This window comes from Silene latifolia, chromosome Y, assembly GCF_048544455.1.
Source record: "Silene latifolia isolate original U9 population chromosome Y, ASM4854445v1, whole genome shotgun sequence".
Classification (NCBI taxonomy): domain Eukaryota; kingdom Viridiplantae; phylum Streptophyta; class Magnoliopsida; order Caryophyllales; family Caryophyllaceae; genus Silene; species Silene latifolia.
Window position 1 is genome coordinate 419594311 of NC_133538.1, and position 17234 is coordinate 419611544.

A 17234-nucleotide genomic window follows, 5' to 3' on the forward strand; every position below is an offset into this window, starting at 1 on the left:
TAATAATAATAATAATAATAATAATAATAATAATAATAATAATAATAATAATAATAATAATAATAATAATAATAATAATAATAATAGGTGGGTAGCATTACAACTCAAAGACAAATCATTATGACTTTCTTAGACAAATTTGCCAAGTACCGGTACTTGTTCACGGCGGCGGGTTATGGTTTCCTACCCTTCTCTTTTTCTTCGCTAGAAAAACTGGATACGGATGTTGTGGCTTTGCTCAAGCGGATCCCGAAATTCTCTATTTCTCGGGACGCGGGGCTCGCTCGGCCGCTTACACTTTTACTTTACTTAGCTTTGTTATCGCTAAGGAGTGGGGGCAGATTGTATCTCGGGTGCCCACTAATTTCTTGTAAATATTTTGATTATTTTTAATAAAAATTCGATGTAATAATAATAATAATAATAATAATAATAATAATAATAATAATAATAATAATAATAATAATAATAATAATAATAATAATAATAATAATAATAATAATAATAATAATAATAATAATAATAGGTGGGTAGCATTACAACTCAAAGACAAATCATTATGACTTTCTTAGACAAATTTGTCAAGTACCGGGACTTGTGCACGGCGGCGGGTTATGGTTTCCTACCCTTCTCTTTTTCTTCGCTAAAAGAACTGGATACGGATGTTGTGGCTTTGCTCAAGCGGATCCTGAAATTCTCTATTTCTCAGGACGCAGGGGCTCACGCGGCCGCTTACACTTTTAATAGACTTAGCTTTGTTATCGCTAAGGGAGTGGGGGCCGAGATTGTATCTCGGTTGCCCACTAATTTCTTGTAAACATTTTGATTATTTTTAATAAAATTTCCGGTATGTAATAATAATAATAATAATAATAATAATAATAATAATAATAATAATAATAATAATAATAATAATAATAATAATAATAATAATAATAATAATAATAATAATAATAATAATAATAATGGGCAACCGAGATACAATCTGGGACACTCTTTTCGACATCTGCTTAACCTTGTCCCGGACATCTGCTATAGATCTGGTATTACTGCAGGAAAGGAGGTTGATATCGGTTTGGTTGATGGACATGGTGGCTCTCTTCGTCCTGCGGATTTATTGCTTTATTCTTGGGACAGGGGGCGTGATGTGTGCGTCGACCGACAGTTCTTCACCTTTGACTCGATCAGGTTGGGCGATTTTGTGCTTCGGGCCAGGGTTATCGGATCTTTGTCGGCGAAAGTGTGCTAAGTATGGGGATTTGTGCGCGTGAGGCGGTTATGGTTTCCTTCCTTTCTCTTTCTCTTCACTTGGGAGCTGGGTTCGGATGCTATTGCCTTGCTCAGCGGATCCGAAATTCTCGGTATCTCGGGATGCGGGGGCTCGGGTGGCCGCTTACATTTTTACTAGACTTAGCTTTGCTATTGCTAAGGGTGTGGGAGCCCAGATTGTATCTCGGCTCCCCACCAATTTCATGTAAACCTTTATTTTTTATTTTAATGAAAGCTGCGCGCATCTTATAATAATAAAAAAAAAAAAAATAATAATAATAGTAATAATAATAATAATAATAATAATAATAATAATAATAATAATAATAATAATAATAATAATAATAATAATAATAATAATAATAATACTTGAATTGCTTTAATCCCTAAGAAGGATGCACCTCAATTTGTCTCTGATTTCAGGCCAATATCTTGTTGTACAGTTTTCTATAAGACTGTCAGTAAAATTTTGGCTAATAGGATGAAGACTGTGTTGGGAGACATAGTTGGATTGGTGCAAGCTGCTTTTATAGAAGGGAGGGACCTGTTTGATAACACTATGCTAACCCATGAGTTGGCTTTTAAGTATAATCGAAGCTTGTTGACCCCAAGATGCATTTTAAAGGTTGATATTCAAAAAGCCTTTGATTCAGTTAACTGGAGCTTCTTGACTCATTGTCTGCAAAGGTTTGGCTTCCCTCAAAAGTTTTCTCATTGGGTCATTTCTTGTATTACCACCTCCTATTTTTTTCTTAATGTAAATGGCTCAACTGAGGGGTATTTTCCTGGAAAAAGGGGCTTGAGGCAGGGAGATCCATTGTCTCCTTATCTCTTCACCTTATGTATGGAGGTTTTGTCTAGGATTTTGAGGCAGCTTCCTTCCTATCCAGGCTTTTCCTACCACCCCAAGTGTGTTAAAGTTCAGCTCACTCACTTGGTATTTGCTGATGACTTGTTGATTTTCACTAGGGGAGATCTTCCCTCTATTCAAGCTGTTAATAAGTGTCTATCTCTCTTTGCTGGTTATTCTGGGTTAAGGGTCAATCCCATTAAATCTAATTTGTACTTTGGAGGGGTCAATCCTCAGCTGAAACAGCTTATTCTTGATTCCACTGGCTATGTTGAGGGTGATCCAGTGAGGTACTTAGGCATTCCTTTATTTGGAGCAAGGTTAACTCAAAAGATGTTTATCCCTATGCTGGACAAGGTCAGAAGCTACATTACTCATTGGGCTAATACTACTCTGAGCTATGCAGGGAGGGTGGCTCTTATTAACTCAGTTATATTTGGGATTCACAATTTTTGGGGAGCTAGTATCCTTTTGCCTAAAGGCATAGCAAAGAAGATTCACAAAATTTGTAAAGAATTTATCTGGGGGATTGATGATGGCAAAAGAAGAATGGTTTTCAAAAGTTGGGAAAGCTTATGTAGGCCAAGAAAGGAAGGAGGGGTTGATATAAAGGAGATTCTGAGTTGGAATAAAGCACATATGATGGGGTGGATTTTAAAGCTTGATTCTGCAGCTCCTAATATCTGGGTTCAATGGGTTAATGCTTATATTCTCAAAAGTGTGAACTTCTGGAGCTTCCAAATAACTGCTGCACACTCTTGGTTTTGGGGCAATATCATTGCTTGCAGGGATTACCTTATCTCACTCACTGGTGGCATTCAGCAAGCAAAGCAGCTCTTGCTTGCACCTGATTACAAAAATTTGGTTTATGATGGCTTGAGAAACAAAGGCCCTGTTTTACCATATCACAGGACTCTGGGTGACTCTCTCAACATCCCTAAGCATTCGTTCATTGGGCTTTTGGCTGCTGAGAATAGATTGCCCACGGTGGATAATCTTTGTAAGAGAGGGATGGTGCTTGTTAATAGGTGTGCACTGTGTGAGAGTGCTGCTGAAACGGCTGGCCATCTTTTCTTTGAATGCTCCTTCTCTGCTGAGGTCTGGTGGCAAGTCTCCCGTTGGTTACAGGTGCCTTTTCAGGCTAGCTTATCTCAGATTCTTCGGTGGTATAAGCTCTATAACAGAGGGTCGGCTCTTGTCAAACGAACAAGGAGATGCCTTTTGTTGTGTGTAATCTATCTTATTTGGAGGGAACGCAATAGAAGGATCTTCAAGGGGATAGATTCTTCTCCTGCTGCTTTAATCTGGCAAACTCAATATTTAGTTAGCATTAGAGTCCAATCTTGTGTTAGCTTTTGACTGTTTCTTAATTCGGGCTTTCTTTTTTAGGCTTGTTATTTTTATTTAGGTGGCCACACTGGCTCCCTTGTAGATTGATGGACTTTGGATCTGTACCCCTTTGATTCATTTAATGAGAATAGATCCTAATCTTTCTGCAAAAAAAAAAAAAAAAATACTTGAATTGTTGGGCTCTTTCTCCTGGTTTCCAGCAAATTCTCACTGAGTCTTGGAACTCTGGTATTGCTGGTAATAGGATCCACATTCTTTTCTCCAAGCTTAGGAGACTCAAGGACCCTCTCCGAAAGATTCACTCTAATGAATTCACTCGACTTCATCAGAGGGTTGCTGCTGCTAAAGATCAGTTAACCCAATGCCAATCTTTACTTCAAGCCTCCCCTATTAACAAATTCTTATTGGTTGAGGAGAAGGCTCTTACCTCCTCTTATTTGAAGCTGAAGAATGCTGAGCTGCAGGTTTTAGCTCAAAAGGCTAAACTCCATCATATGCAGTTCAGTGATGTCAATACTAGCTACTTCTATGCAAGTATTGCAGATAGGAAGAGTAGGAATACTATTGGCTCTATTACTGATATTAATGGGACTGTTTGCAGAGGACATGAAGAAGTTGTCCAGGCTTTTTTAGGGTATTATAAGTACCTGCTAGGCTCTGAGGAGAGTATCAACTCCCTTCCTCCTGATTTATTTTCTCATTCTACCCTGTAGAATGCTACTCATCTGGATAGTATGGTCACCTCTCAGGAGATCTGGGCTGCTCTTTCTTCCATTGATAGGAAGAAGAGCCCAGGTGTCAATGGCTACTCTTCAGGATTCTTCAAAGATACTTGGCAGACCATTGGCCCTGACTTCACTACAGCAGTGATGAAATTCTTTCATACTGGGAGGATGCCAAGAGCTGTGAACTCCACTCTTATTGTTCTTATTCCCAAAAATGAGGCCCCTCAATCTGTTACTGAATTTCGGCCCATCTCTTGCTGCACTGTTTTCTATAAAACAGTGAGTAAGATCTTAGCTAATAGAATGAAGACTGTTTTGGGTAGCATTGTTGGCTTGGAACAAGCTGCCTTCATCCAGGGTAGGGATCTATTTGATAATTCCATGCTCGCTCATGAGCTGGCCTTTAAATATAATAGAAGCCTTCTTACTCCTAGATGTATCCTCAAGGTAGATTACCAGAAAGCCTTTGATTCTGTTAATTGGAGTTTTCTGACCAGCTGCTTACATGGGTTTGGTTTCCCCCCAAAGTTCATTAGCTGGGTGATAGCTTGTGTCACTTCTTCTCACTTCTCCCTCTGTGTGAATGGTACTACTGAAGGGTTTTTTCCTGGGAAAAGAGGTCTTCGACAAGGAGACCCACTGTTGCCATACTTATTCACTTTATGTATGGAAGTGCTTTCTAGGCTTCTTAGGCAGCTTCCTTCTTACCCTGGCTTTTCTTATCACCCTAAATGTGTTAAGGTTAACTTAACGCATTTAATTTTTGCTGACGACCTCTTGGTTTTTACTAGAGGGGATCTTCCTTCTATTCAAGCTGTGGATGCTTGCTTGACTATGTTTGCTGGTTATTCAGGTCTTAGGGTGAACCCTATGAAATCTAACTTGTATTTTGGTGGAGTTAGCCCTCAGCTGAAGCAGCTTATTCTCACTACCACTGGATATGTTGAGGGAGATTTGCCAGTGAGATATCTTGGAATCCCCCTATTTGGAGCTAGACTGACACAGAAATTGTTTGTCCCTCTTCTGGACAAGGTTAGGAGCAAGATTACTCACTGGGCCAATAAATGCTTAAGCTATGCTGGTAAGATTGCCCTTATAAATTCTGTCATTTTTGGGATTCAAAATTTTTGGGGGGCTAGCATTTTGTTGCCTAAGGGAGTTGCTAAAAAAATTCACAAGATGTGCAAAGACTTCCTCTGGGGTATTGCTGAAGGACAACGGAGAATGGTCTTTAAGAGATTGGGTAGTTTGTGTAAGCCTCGAAAGGAAGGTGGAGTGGATATTAAGGAGATTTTAAGCTGGAACAAAGCCCAGATGATGAATTGGTTGTACAAACTTGAGACTAATACTCCTAATGTTTGGGTTCAGTGGGTTAATGCTTACATTTTGAAAGGCGTTAGCTTTTGGGATTTCCAAGTCACTGCAGCCCACTCATGGTTCTGGGGTAATATCATCACTTGCAGGGATAGTCTTATTGCTCTTACTGGAGGAGTTTCTCAGGCTAAGGAATTGTTAAGCTTGTCTGATTATAAATTGCAGGTTTATGAAGGCTTACGGGAAAAAGGGCCTACTCTGTCTGTGTATAAGACTCTGAGTGACACCTTTAACTACCCTAAGCATGTTATAATTGGATTACTTGCGATTCAGAATAAGTTACCCACGGTGGACAATGTGTGTAGGAGAGGGATGATGCTTGTTAATCGTTGTGTGTTGTGTGAGAACCACTCTGAAACTGCCTCTCATCTCTTTTTTGACTGTGCTTACTCTGCAACTGTCTGGCAAACAGTTTCTCAATGGCTGCAGATTCCTCCCAAGACTCAATTGCCGCAGGTTCTGCACTGGTTCAAGGGGCATAATAGGGGTAAAAGCTGGCTCAAAAGGCAGCGTCGTTGTCTTCTGTTAAGCACCCTCTACTTGCGTTGGAATGAACGGAACAAAAGAATTTTCAAAGACCTTACTGCTCCCCCTAGTGTCCTTATTAGAAAGGTGCAGTATTTGGTCTTAACCCGTCTACAAGCTCTAGCTTCTGATGACTCTCTCTACTGATTTCTTTTGGCTTCTTTGTTTGTCTTTATTTAGGTAACCTAATTGGTTCCCTTGTAGTTGGTTTGGATCTGTACTTTTGATTTTACCATTATTAATGAGAAATGATCCTAAGATTTCTGCAAAATAATAATAATAATAATAATAATAATAATAATAATAGTAATAATAATAATAGGTGGGTAGCATTACAACTCAAAGACAAATCATTATGACTTTCTTAGACAAATTTGCCAAGTACTGGGACTTGTGCACGACGGCGGATTATGGTTTCCTACCCTTCTCTTTTTCTTCGCTAGGAGAGCTGGATACAGATGATGTGGCTTTGCTCAAGCGGATCAAGAAATTCTCTATTTCTCAGGATGCAAGGGATCGCGCGGCCGCTTACACTTTTACTAGGCTTAGCTTTGTTATCGCTAAGGGAGTGGGGGCCCAGATTGTATCTCGATTGCCCACTAATTTCTTGTAAACATTTTGATTATTTTTAATAAAAATTCCGGTATATAATAATAATAATAATAATAATAGTAATAATAATAGTAATAATAGTAATAATAATAGTAATAATAATAATAATAATAATAATAATAATAATAATAATAATAATAATAATAATAATAATAATAATAATAATAATAATAATAATAATAATAATAATAATAATAATAATAATAATAATAATAATAATAATAATAATAATAATAATAATAATAATAATAATAATAATAATAATAATAATAATAATAATAATAATAATAATAATAATAATAATAATAATAATAATAATAATAATAATAATAATAATAATAATAATAATAATAATAATAATAATAATAATAATAATAATAATAATAATAATAATAATAATAATAATAATAATAATAATAATAATAATAATAATAAGAGAAGGCTATTTGTCAACCAAAAAGAGAAGGAGGGATTGGCATTAAAGAAGTTTTGAGTTGGAATTGTTCTCGGATGCTCAAGTGGGTTTGGAAACTAATTGCTCGGCCGAAAGTATTTGGGCACTCGGGTTAATAGATATATTCTCAAGGGGGCTGATTTACAGTCCGCTCAACAAAGTATCGACCACTCTTGGTATTGGAATAATGTTGTGAAAGTTAAGGACTTTCTCCTTGCTAATCTTGGTTCTCACGGGATTGCTTTAGACGGATTTCGCTTGTTCCGATTCTACCACTTTTCACACTCCAAAAATGTATCACCGGGTAAGACAGTCTTTGAAGGGTGCATTGGTACTCTCCGGTCCATGATCGACAAAGTGTGTGCCTAAGCATTCTTTCTTTGGTGTTACGGCTTTTGAGAATAAGTTGCCTACTATTGATAACTTGGCTCACGGGGGGACTTCATATGGTTAATAGATGTGCTCTCTGTTTGTGCTCTAACGAAAGTGTGGAGCATCTGTTTTTTCAGTGTGCTTTCTCTTCACAAAAACCGGGCTCGATTGCGGCATGGTTGCGGGCTTGCCCCTCTTCTCACCGGACCAGGTGGTTAGGCTGGTATCTTACTTAGTGTCATGGGGTGCGTGCTGGACGTCAAAGAGCAGGTCTTCTAGCTACAATGTACTATCTTTGGCATGAGCGAAATGGAAGAATTTTCAGGGGTGTCCTTAGTACACCTGAGTCTATTTGTATCCGTGTTAAATTTGTGGTTAGCAATAGGTCTTTTTGAGTAGGTGTTCATTGTGGTTTTCTTGTTGTTTTTAGCTCTTGGGGGATCTCTCTGGTCTCCCTTGTAGAAAAGAGGAACGGATCTTGTACTTACTCTCTTTTATGTTATGAATAAGATCCATGCTTTTCTGCAAAAAAAAAAAAAATAATAATAATAATAAAATAAAATAAAAATAAAAATAATAATAAAAATAATAATAGAAATAATAATAATAATAATAATGATAATAATAATAATAATAATAATAATAATAATAATAATAATAATAATAATAATAATAATAACAATAATAGGTGGGTAGCATTACAACTCAAAGACAAATCATTATGACTTTCTTAGAGAAATTTGCCAAGTACCAGGACTTGAGCACGGCGGCGGGTTATGGTTTCCTACCCTTCTCTTTTTCTTCGCTAGAAGAACTGGATACAGATGTTGTGGCTTTGCTCAAGCGGATCAAGAAATTCTCTATTTCTCAGGATACAGGGACTCGCGCGGCCGCTTACACTTTTACTAGGCTTAGCTTTGTTATCGCTAAGGGAGTGGGGGCCCAGATTGTATCTCGATTGCCCACTAATTTCTTGTAAATATTTTGATTATTTTTAATAAAAATTCCGGTATGTAATAATAATAATAATAATAATAATAATAATAATAATAATAATAATAATAATAATAATAATAATAATAATAATAATAATTATAATAATAATAATAATAATAATAATAATAATTATAATAATAATAATAATAATAATAATAATAATAATAATAATAATAATAATAATAATAATAATAATAATAATAATAATAATAATAATAATAGATGGGTAGCATTACAATTCAAAGACAAATCATTATGACTTTCTTAGAGAAATTTGCCAAGTACCGAGACTTGTGCACGGCGACGGGTTATGGTTTCCCACCCTTCTCTTTTTCTTCGCTAGGAGAGCTGGATACGGATGTTGTGGCTTTGCTCAAGTGGATCCAGAAATTCTCTATTTCTCAGGATGCAGGGGCTCGCGCGGCCGCTTAACTTTTACTAGACTTAGCTTTGTTATCGCTAAGGGAGTGCGGGCCTAGATTGTATCTCAGTTGCCCACTAATTTCTTGTAAACATTTTGATTATTTTTAATAAAAATTTCGGTATATAATAATAATAATAATAATAATAATAATAATAATAATAATAATAATAATAATAGGTGGGTAGCATTACAACTCAAAGACAAATCATTATGACTTTCTTAGAGATATTTGCCAAGTACCGAGACTTGTGCACGGCGACGGGTTATGGTTTCCTACCCTTCTCTTTTTCTTCGCTAGGAGAGCTGGATACGGATGTTGTGGCTTTGCTCAAGCGGATCCAGAAATTCTCTATTTCTCAGGATGCAGGGGCTCGCGCGGCCGCTTAACTTTTACTAGACTTAGCTTTGTTATCGCTAAGGGAGTGCGGGCCTAGATTGTATCTCAGTTGCCCACTAATTTCTTGTAAACATTTTGATTATTTTTAATAAAAATTTCGGTATATAATAATAATAATAATAATAATAATAATAATAATAATAATAATAATAATAATAATAATAATAATAATAATAATAATAATAATAATAATAATAATAATAATAATAATAATAATAGGTGGGTAGAATTACAACTCAAAGACAAATCATTATGACTTTCTTAGAGATATTTGCCAAGTACCGAGACTTGTGCACGGCGACGGGTTATGGTTTCCTACCCTTCTCTTTTTCTTCGCTAGGAGAGCTGGATACGGATGTTGTGGCTTTGCTCAAGCGGATCCAGAAATTCTCTATTTCTCAGGATGCAGGGGTCGCGCGGCCGCTTAACTTTGACTAGACTTAGCTTTGTTATCGCTAAGGGAGTGCGGGCCCAGATTGTATCTTAGTTGCCCACTAATTTCTTGTAAACATTTTGATTATTTTTAATAAAAAATTCGGTATATAATAATAATAATAATAATAATAATAATAATAATAATAATAATAATAATAATAATAATAATAATAATAATAATAATAGAGAGATGAACTTTCTCTCTCTATAACAGAATCCTCTGTTTTCTACCGCCATTGTTACTGCTTCAACCTCGTCCATGGCGCGCGGGAGAGGCCGTCCTCCAAAGATTCGACCACCAATCGGTTCCTCTCCTTCTTCTGATTCTTATGATCTTGATTTGGTGTGTGATTCTTCTCACGCTCATTTTTCCCCAAATCGCACTTCTTTATGCTTGAATGATTTGATTGTTGATGCTATTTCTACTATAAAACCTAAATCTGTCTGTAATTCTCGTTCTTCTAAACCTAAAAATACTATGGATACGAACATTTCTAAAATTACTCCAAATTTGGGCGAAACATCGAAGGAAAGTACAGATTAACGTGCTATTCATGTGAATAATCTTGGACCTACTTCGAGATTGTTCTTATCAATTCGATCTTTGCGATTGATGTGATTAATCCGGTTGTCACTATGTCTGATCTGAGTAGTTCTGACAATGTGATTGATCCTGTTCCTGCATCACCAAACTGTGAATCTTCAGGAACTCTAATTACTGAACCTCTTTGTTATTCCCGACACATTCTTTATCGTACTGTTGTTCTTGCTATAGTTACTCTTAATCCCAATAAAGCAGACCCTACCAAGTCTGTACCTACTGCATCTAACCAAACCAAACCTTTGACAGATGTAGTTAAACCCAAGAACCAAATAGGGATGAGTTTGTGTTTCCGTGAACAAAGTCTTGCTTCATCTGAGATCACCATAGAGCTTGAGGATTTCCAAGATGAGCTCAAATTCTGGCAGTTTACTCTCATGGGTAATCTCTTAGGGGCTAGACCTTCTCTGAAACAAGTCACTGAGTTTACTGATAAATATTGGGGATCTATTGCCAAACCCACTGTCCAATACTTCAAGAAGGGTTGGTTTAGCTTTAGATTTGATAATGAAAATGACATGAGTAATGTTCTGAAACGTGGTCCTTGGAAGATGGGATCCCATTCCTTAATTCTCAAGCAATGGTATCCTAATTTTTCCACTGCCATGGATAGAGTTTCCACAATTCCAATTTGGGTCATTTTTCTTGATCTTGATCCTTATCTATGGTCTTCAGCCGTCCTTAGTAAAATGGTCAGTAAGATTGGGAGACCCATGTTTGCTGACATGCCTACTACTTGTAAGGAGAAGCTATCCTTTGCTAGGATCATGGTGGAAGCTGATATTTCTGGTTCCCTCCCTGATGTAATCTCCATCAACACCCCATATGGTCCTGCTGAGCAAAGAGTGGACTACGAATGGCTTCCATATTATTGTGCTGAGTGTGGAAAAATGGGTCATCAAGCAAAAACTTGCAAGCAGGGGAAAGCCAAGAAGAATGCTCCTATTCAAGCTCCTAAGAAGATCTATAAGCCTGTTACTAAGGCTTCTCAATGTGTTACTAATCCTTGTCTGCTAGGTGGTATCTCCGTAACCATGGCAGGTGTTGCTGTCCCTTCTAAGGGAAGCATACATGTTCCGTGCTCTGCTGAAAAGCATCAAGAATGCAACAGGAAGGAGAGGGTGACTAATACTCAAATAGCCATGAAGAGAGTCAAGTCACCTATCTCTCAGGGGTCAAACAGGTTCTCCCCCCTCACTGATCCTACTGCTACTGATCTTATTGTTTCAATTGATTTGCCCAGCACTGTTGGTGATGATTCCAAACTTGATACTGCTTATGGCAATAATATCCTGGACACCTGCATGCTAGGTGGTACCTCAGTAAGGTCTGATGGGCAGGAGGGTGCCTTGATCATGGTTCCTGCTGGTTCAGAAACTTTAGTCCATCAGACACCTGCTCAAGATGCATCTCCCCCCTCTCAGACTACTGAAATGCATCAAGAATGCAGCAGGGAAATACAGTCAGAGAAAACTCAAATAGCCTTGAAGAGAGATTTCTCCTGTGATTCCAGAGACCAGCTTGTTACTCCACAGACTATTTTATGTCCTTCAATTGAACTTCAGAGCATTATAGTCCAAACGCTTTGAAGGATAATCATTCTGAGTTAGGGTTACTACAGCTAAAGATCCTTATTCCACCACTATCCTGGGGACCTGTATGCTAGGTGGTACCTCAGTTAGCTCTGATGTGCAAGAGGATGTCCTAGCAGTGAATGTTCCTGCTCAGGTTACACCCCCCTTACTTCAGGCTACTGAAATGCATCAAGAATGCAACAAGGTCAAACCGTTAGAGGATGCTCAAATAGCCTTGAAAAGAGCCTCCTCCCCGTGATCCCGAGATAAGATGGGTGCGAACACAAAGAAAGTCACTGAAACTACTCACATTCTTGCTATCAAAGCTAAACTAACTAAGGAGCATGTAATGTTAGGGGACCCAAAACCTCCTGATAAAGCTCAATGAAAATCTCTTCTTGGAACATCAGAGGTGGGAATGATCCCATCAAGCAACCGGAAGTTCTTGAATTCTTAAGACTTCACCAGGTGGACATTATGGGTGTTTTGGAAACCAGAATTAAAGAAAAGAAAGCTAAAAAGGTTATTCATAACAAATTTAAAGCTTTTAAAGTGATTTGCAACTATAATGCTCATGTTAATGGTAGAATTTGGCTTGTCTGGAAACCTACCACTGTGGATATTCATCCCTTGATCATTCACTCCCAGTTCATCCATTGTGAGGTATTTCATCATGCTACCTACACTAAATTTCATCTCACCATGATTTATGCTAGCAATAATGCGAGAGCTCGTGATGATCTTTGGCACAATCTGCATACTATCAGTACTAAGGTTCATAAGTGGATCCTTCTTGGTGACTTTAATGTTGTTAGGGATGTTACTGAGAGAATTAGTAATACCCCTCCTAATCTTGCTGATATCTTGGATTGCAACTCTTGTCTGCTGCATTGTGGGGTTGCTGACATTACTAGCACTGGTTGTGAGATGAGTTGGACTAATAAGCAAGACATTGATACTCTTGTCTGGTCAAAATTGGATAGAGCTCGTACTAATGTTGACTGGAAACTTCAGTATCCTGCTACCTCTGCTGTCTTCCTTCCTGCTGGGGTATCTGATCACTCCCCTATTCTTGTTACTGTCTTTGAGGATAAGCATTCTGGGTCCAGGTTTAGTTTTCTTAATTGTTGGATAAACCACCTTGACTATCATGATCTGGTAAATGAGGCCTGGAGGGAACCTGTTCAGGGGTCACTCATTTTTACTCTTTTTGGCAAATTTAAACATGTTAAAAAGAGACTGAAGGCTTTGCATAAGGAGAACTTTAATCAAATTTCTCAAAGAGTCCACACTGCTAGAGATCAATTATCTGACTGTCATAAAGCTATTCATGAAGACTTCTCTTCGACTGACCTCTATGAAAAGGAAAGAGAACTCATGGCTACCTATCTTGCACTCAAGGCTGCTGAGAGCACTATTTTGAAACAAAAAACTAAGCTTGATCACATTTCCTATAATGACTCCTCTTCTAAATATTTCTCTGCTAGAATTCATGAAAGACAGCAGCAACAACTTATTGGCCATATTAAAGATAAAGATGGAAATGAGAGAATTGGTCTTGATTCAGTTGCTGAGGGTTTTATTGACTATTACCAACATCTTCTTGGGCAGTCTCACCCTACTTCTCCCATTGATGTTGCCTTCATACAAGCCAACCCTTGTGTGCCAGAGGATGATATTGCTGGGCTCATTAAACCCATTGGAGCTGATGAAATTAGAGCTGCTGTGTATTGGGTCTGATAAGAGTCCAGGTCCAGATGGCTTCTCTTCTGCTTTCTTTAAGGCTTCCTCGGACACTGTTGGCCCTGATTACTGCAAAGCTATCCAAGCCTATTTTAAGAATGGCAGACTCAGTAAACAAGCCAATGCCACTCTTATTACTCTCATACCTAAAAAATCAGTTTGTAATATTGTCATGGACTTCCGTCCCATCTCCTGTTGCACCACTTTTTACAAGACTATTAGTAAAATTCTCACAACTAGGCTTCAGAATATTCTTCCTCACATAATTGGTACTGAGCAGGCTGCTTTTATTAAAGGGAGGAACATTCATGAGAATATTATGATGTCTCAGTCCTTGGTTAAGGGTTATGGGAGGAAGTACCTCACCCCAAGATGCTTAGTGAAAGTAGACATAAGAAAATCTTTTGATTCCCTTCAATGGGATTTCATTCATCAAATGTTACATGCTCTTAAGTTTCCTGACATTTTTGTAAAGTGGATCATGGGATGCATCACTAGCTCTTGGTTCTCCATCAAAATTAATGGATTTGTTCATGGTTTTTTTAAAGGCAATAGTGGACTTCGACAAGGGGATCCCCTGTCTCCTTACCTCTTTGTCCTTAGTATGGAGATCCTTTCTCGATATCTGAGGAAGATTTGTCTTCAGCACAATGTCTCTTTTCACCCTAAGTGCACTAAGCTTGGCCTTACTCATCTAGTTTTCGCTGATGACCTTATGATCTTTACAAGGGGTGATGTGCCATCTGTAACTGCAGTCTTGGAAACTCTCAATGACTTCTCTAACTGGTCTGGCTTGTCTGCTAATACTGACAAGACTGATATATACTTAGGAGGGGTAGCTGATGATATTAAACACCAAATTCTCCTGCATACTGGTTTTTCTGAGGGTACTTTCCCTTTCAGATGTCTTGGCATTCCTTTGCACAGCTCCAGAAACTCTTTTGATAATTATGGTGCATTGATTAACAAGATTCAGACTCACTTGCATCACTGGACTACTAATTTCTTCTCTTATGCTGGAAGAGCTCAACTCTTGAACTCTGTTATTTTTGGTCTCACTAATTTCTGGTGTGCCACTGTTTTGCTACCTAAGAATGTAGTGAAACTCATTAACAAGTTTTGTAAAAACTTCTTCTGGAATCAAGAGGATGGGCATAGGAAATTATTCTTTAAAAGCTGGTCTGATATTTGTTCTCCCTGGAATGAAGGAGGGGTGGACATAAAGGAGCTGCTTTCCTGGAACAAAGCTGTGCTAGCCAAATGGATCTGGACTCTTGATTCTCAGCATGAAGGGTTATGGTCTACCTGGACTGCAGCTTACTATTTTTTTACTGATACAATCTGGAGCATCAAATCTAAAGATCATCTCTCTGAGAGCTTAAAAAGCATCATAACTGTTAGAGAGGAGATTCTATGCCATGCTCACTCTCCTGTAGCAGCTAGTAATCTTGTCCACTCTTGGACCCTCAAGGGCAAGTTCAATATTGCAAAAGCTTATCACTGGTTTCGAAAGCACAAGCCTATTCTTGACTGGGCACCTGCACTGCATCATCAGTTCGTCATCCCTAGCCATGGAGTTCTCACTACTTTGGCTTTACAACATAAACTTGCTACTCTTGATAATCTTGCTTGCAGGGGTCTTCATCTCGTAAATTGGTGTATTCTCTGTAAAGGCAGCCTAGAGACCCATGAACATATCTTCTCTACCTGCTCTTTTACTCAGAAAATTTGGCAGGGCATCTACACTTGGCTAGGTCTGACGGGTAGGTCTACTATTCCTACAGCTGAACTCATTTAGTGTGCTGCAAAGCAACATTCTAGACATTGGAAGAATGGTTGGATCAGAAGCAGCATTGTTGCTACTGAAGGGTAATATCCGTATAAAACCCATAATTTGAAGGATTATAACGCAAATTTAATACGTGATTTATAGTCATAAACGAAAACAACAATGAAACGATAAAGATAAGAATTAACCTTCGGTCCTAGTGCAAATTGGCAATGAGAGATCAAAGTAGATCTCCTCCTAAATGATGCACCCAAGATTGTCCGAGAAATGCCCTTGTGCTAGAATGAATCCTCTAATTGCCTTGCAATATTGAGAGGATTATTTTGTGAGTTTTGCTTAGATGAGAGATCTAGGTTTTGGAGAAAATAATCTCCAAAACCCTAGTTTTTTTTACAAATGAAATGCTTAGGTTAACAAAAGAGAGAGAGCCTCTCTTTTGTTCTCATGATTCGGCCAAACCGAGTCCAAGGGGAGGAAATGGGCTTTCATTTCCTCTTCATCTTAACTCGTAGTCCGACATGTAATTCGCTAAGTGTATATGACGCGGTTTCATTATAAACTGTCATCGGTTATCGGTAATTAAGGCATCAACTAATAATACGGGTTAGTTGAATTATTAATACATGTCCGACAAAGACAATATTGTATAATTATATTCAATATACATTTAATTAAATATAAAACGCTTATATTCAATTTTACGAATTAATCGCTTAATTCACCTTAGCCATTATTATTTAATCCGTATTAAATAAAATATCTCAACATCACATTTTGACTAATTATTAGTCAAATAACTCAGACTAACTGGTTAGTCAAATTTGGCATCTACATGACTGTATTTTCATACCGTCACATCTCTCAAACGTATCCTATAGGTGTGACTTTTAGGGACCAGTTGATCACCGCCATCTGTATGACAATAACGTCAAACTTATCTAGCAAGCCAACCGTTATTGATAAACGTGGACCAACTGATTATGATACAAAAGTATACCCTTTGATCCTTTTAGAGATTTATAAGTCCTTGCACTAACTGTAAAGGACACCAGCCCCAACAAGCTCCCACTTGTCCGTACAAGTGTATGTGCAATGACGTTATCCGCACTAATCGGAGGACACAGCTCAACAAACTCCCACTTGTCCGTACAAGTGTATGTGTGATAACCGATTCTCATATTCATTTAAAATTTCTCCCACTCAATGTAAAACAATTTGCAGATCCGGATCCGCAAAGGTCGTATTTTACAATCGATCTGTATCTAGAGTGGTTTCCCCGACTAGAGAGTAACTTAACCGATAAAACGACCGTATTCGAGCATGGCCATGCATTTCGATTCTGACTCCTCGAGTGGCCCTGAGAAATATCGAGTACCCGATAAAGGCTGAATATTTCCTTCAACTCGAACTCCTTCCGATCTAAGCACGATGAAATGACCTAAACAATCTACTTGGCCCCCTGTTACGGATGACCGTGAGAAAGAAACCAAAGTCACCCAAAATCTGTCGTAGTCTCAAGAGACAGTCGATAGTCAAAAGAATCGACTCTTAGGATCACAATAGAGGTCCTATCCACGACCGGGCACCGAATGTTGTAAAACATTTAGGACTCCACGTTGATGTCACAATTGTGTCCTACGAGATATCCGTATAAATCGCCTCTGTGATTGGTCAGTCAACCTGTTGACTTATGGCTCGTTGAACCCACCATCAACCAACGTCACAAAATAATTACCTTGAGTTA

General features: G+C 38.0%; 1 protein-coding gene across 1 annotated transcript; it reads left to right on the forward strand.

Moving 5' to 3' along the window:
• Positions 1 to 12342: 12342 nt before the first annotated feature.
• LOC141632425 (uncharacterized) lies at positions 12343 to 13698 on the forward strand. Its single transcript, XM_074444972.1, has one exon. It carries the CDS (start codon positions 12343 to 12345, stop codon positions 13696 to 13698), a length of 1356 nt encoding a protein of 451 aa, XP_074301073.1.
• The last annotated feature ends 3536 nt before the right edge of the window (positions 13699 to 17234 follow it).

Bases quoted from the DNA above. Each gene is read 5' to 3' on its own strand.
- LOC141632425 (XM_074444972.1), top strand. From the start codon at position 12,343: ATGAAAATCTCTTCTTGGAACATCAGAGGTGGGAATGATCCCATCAAG.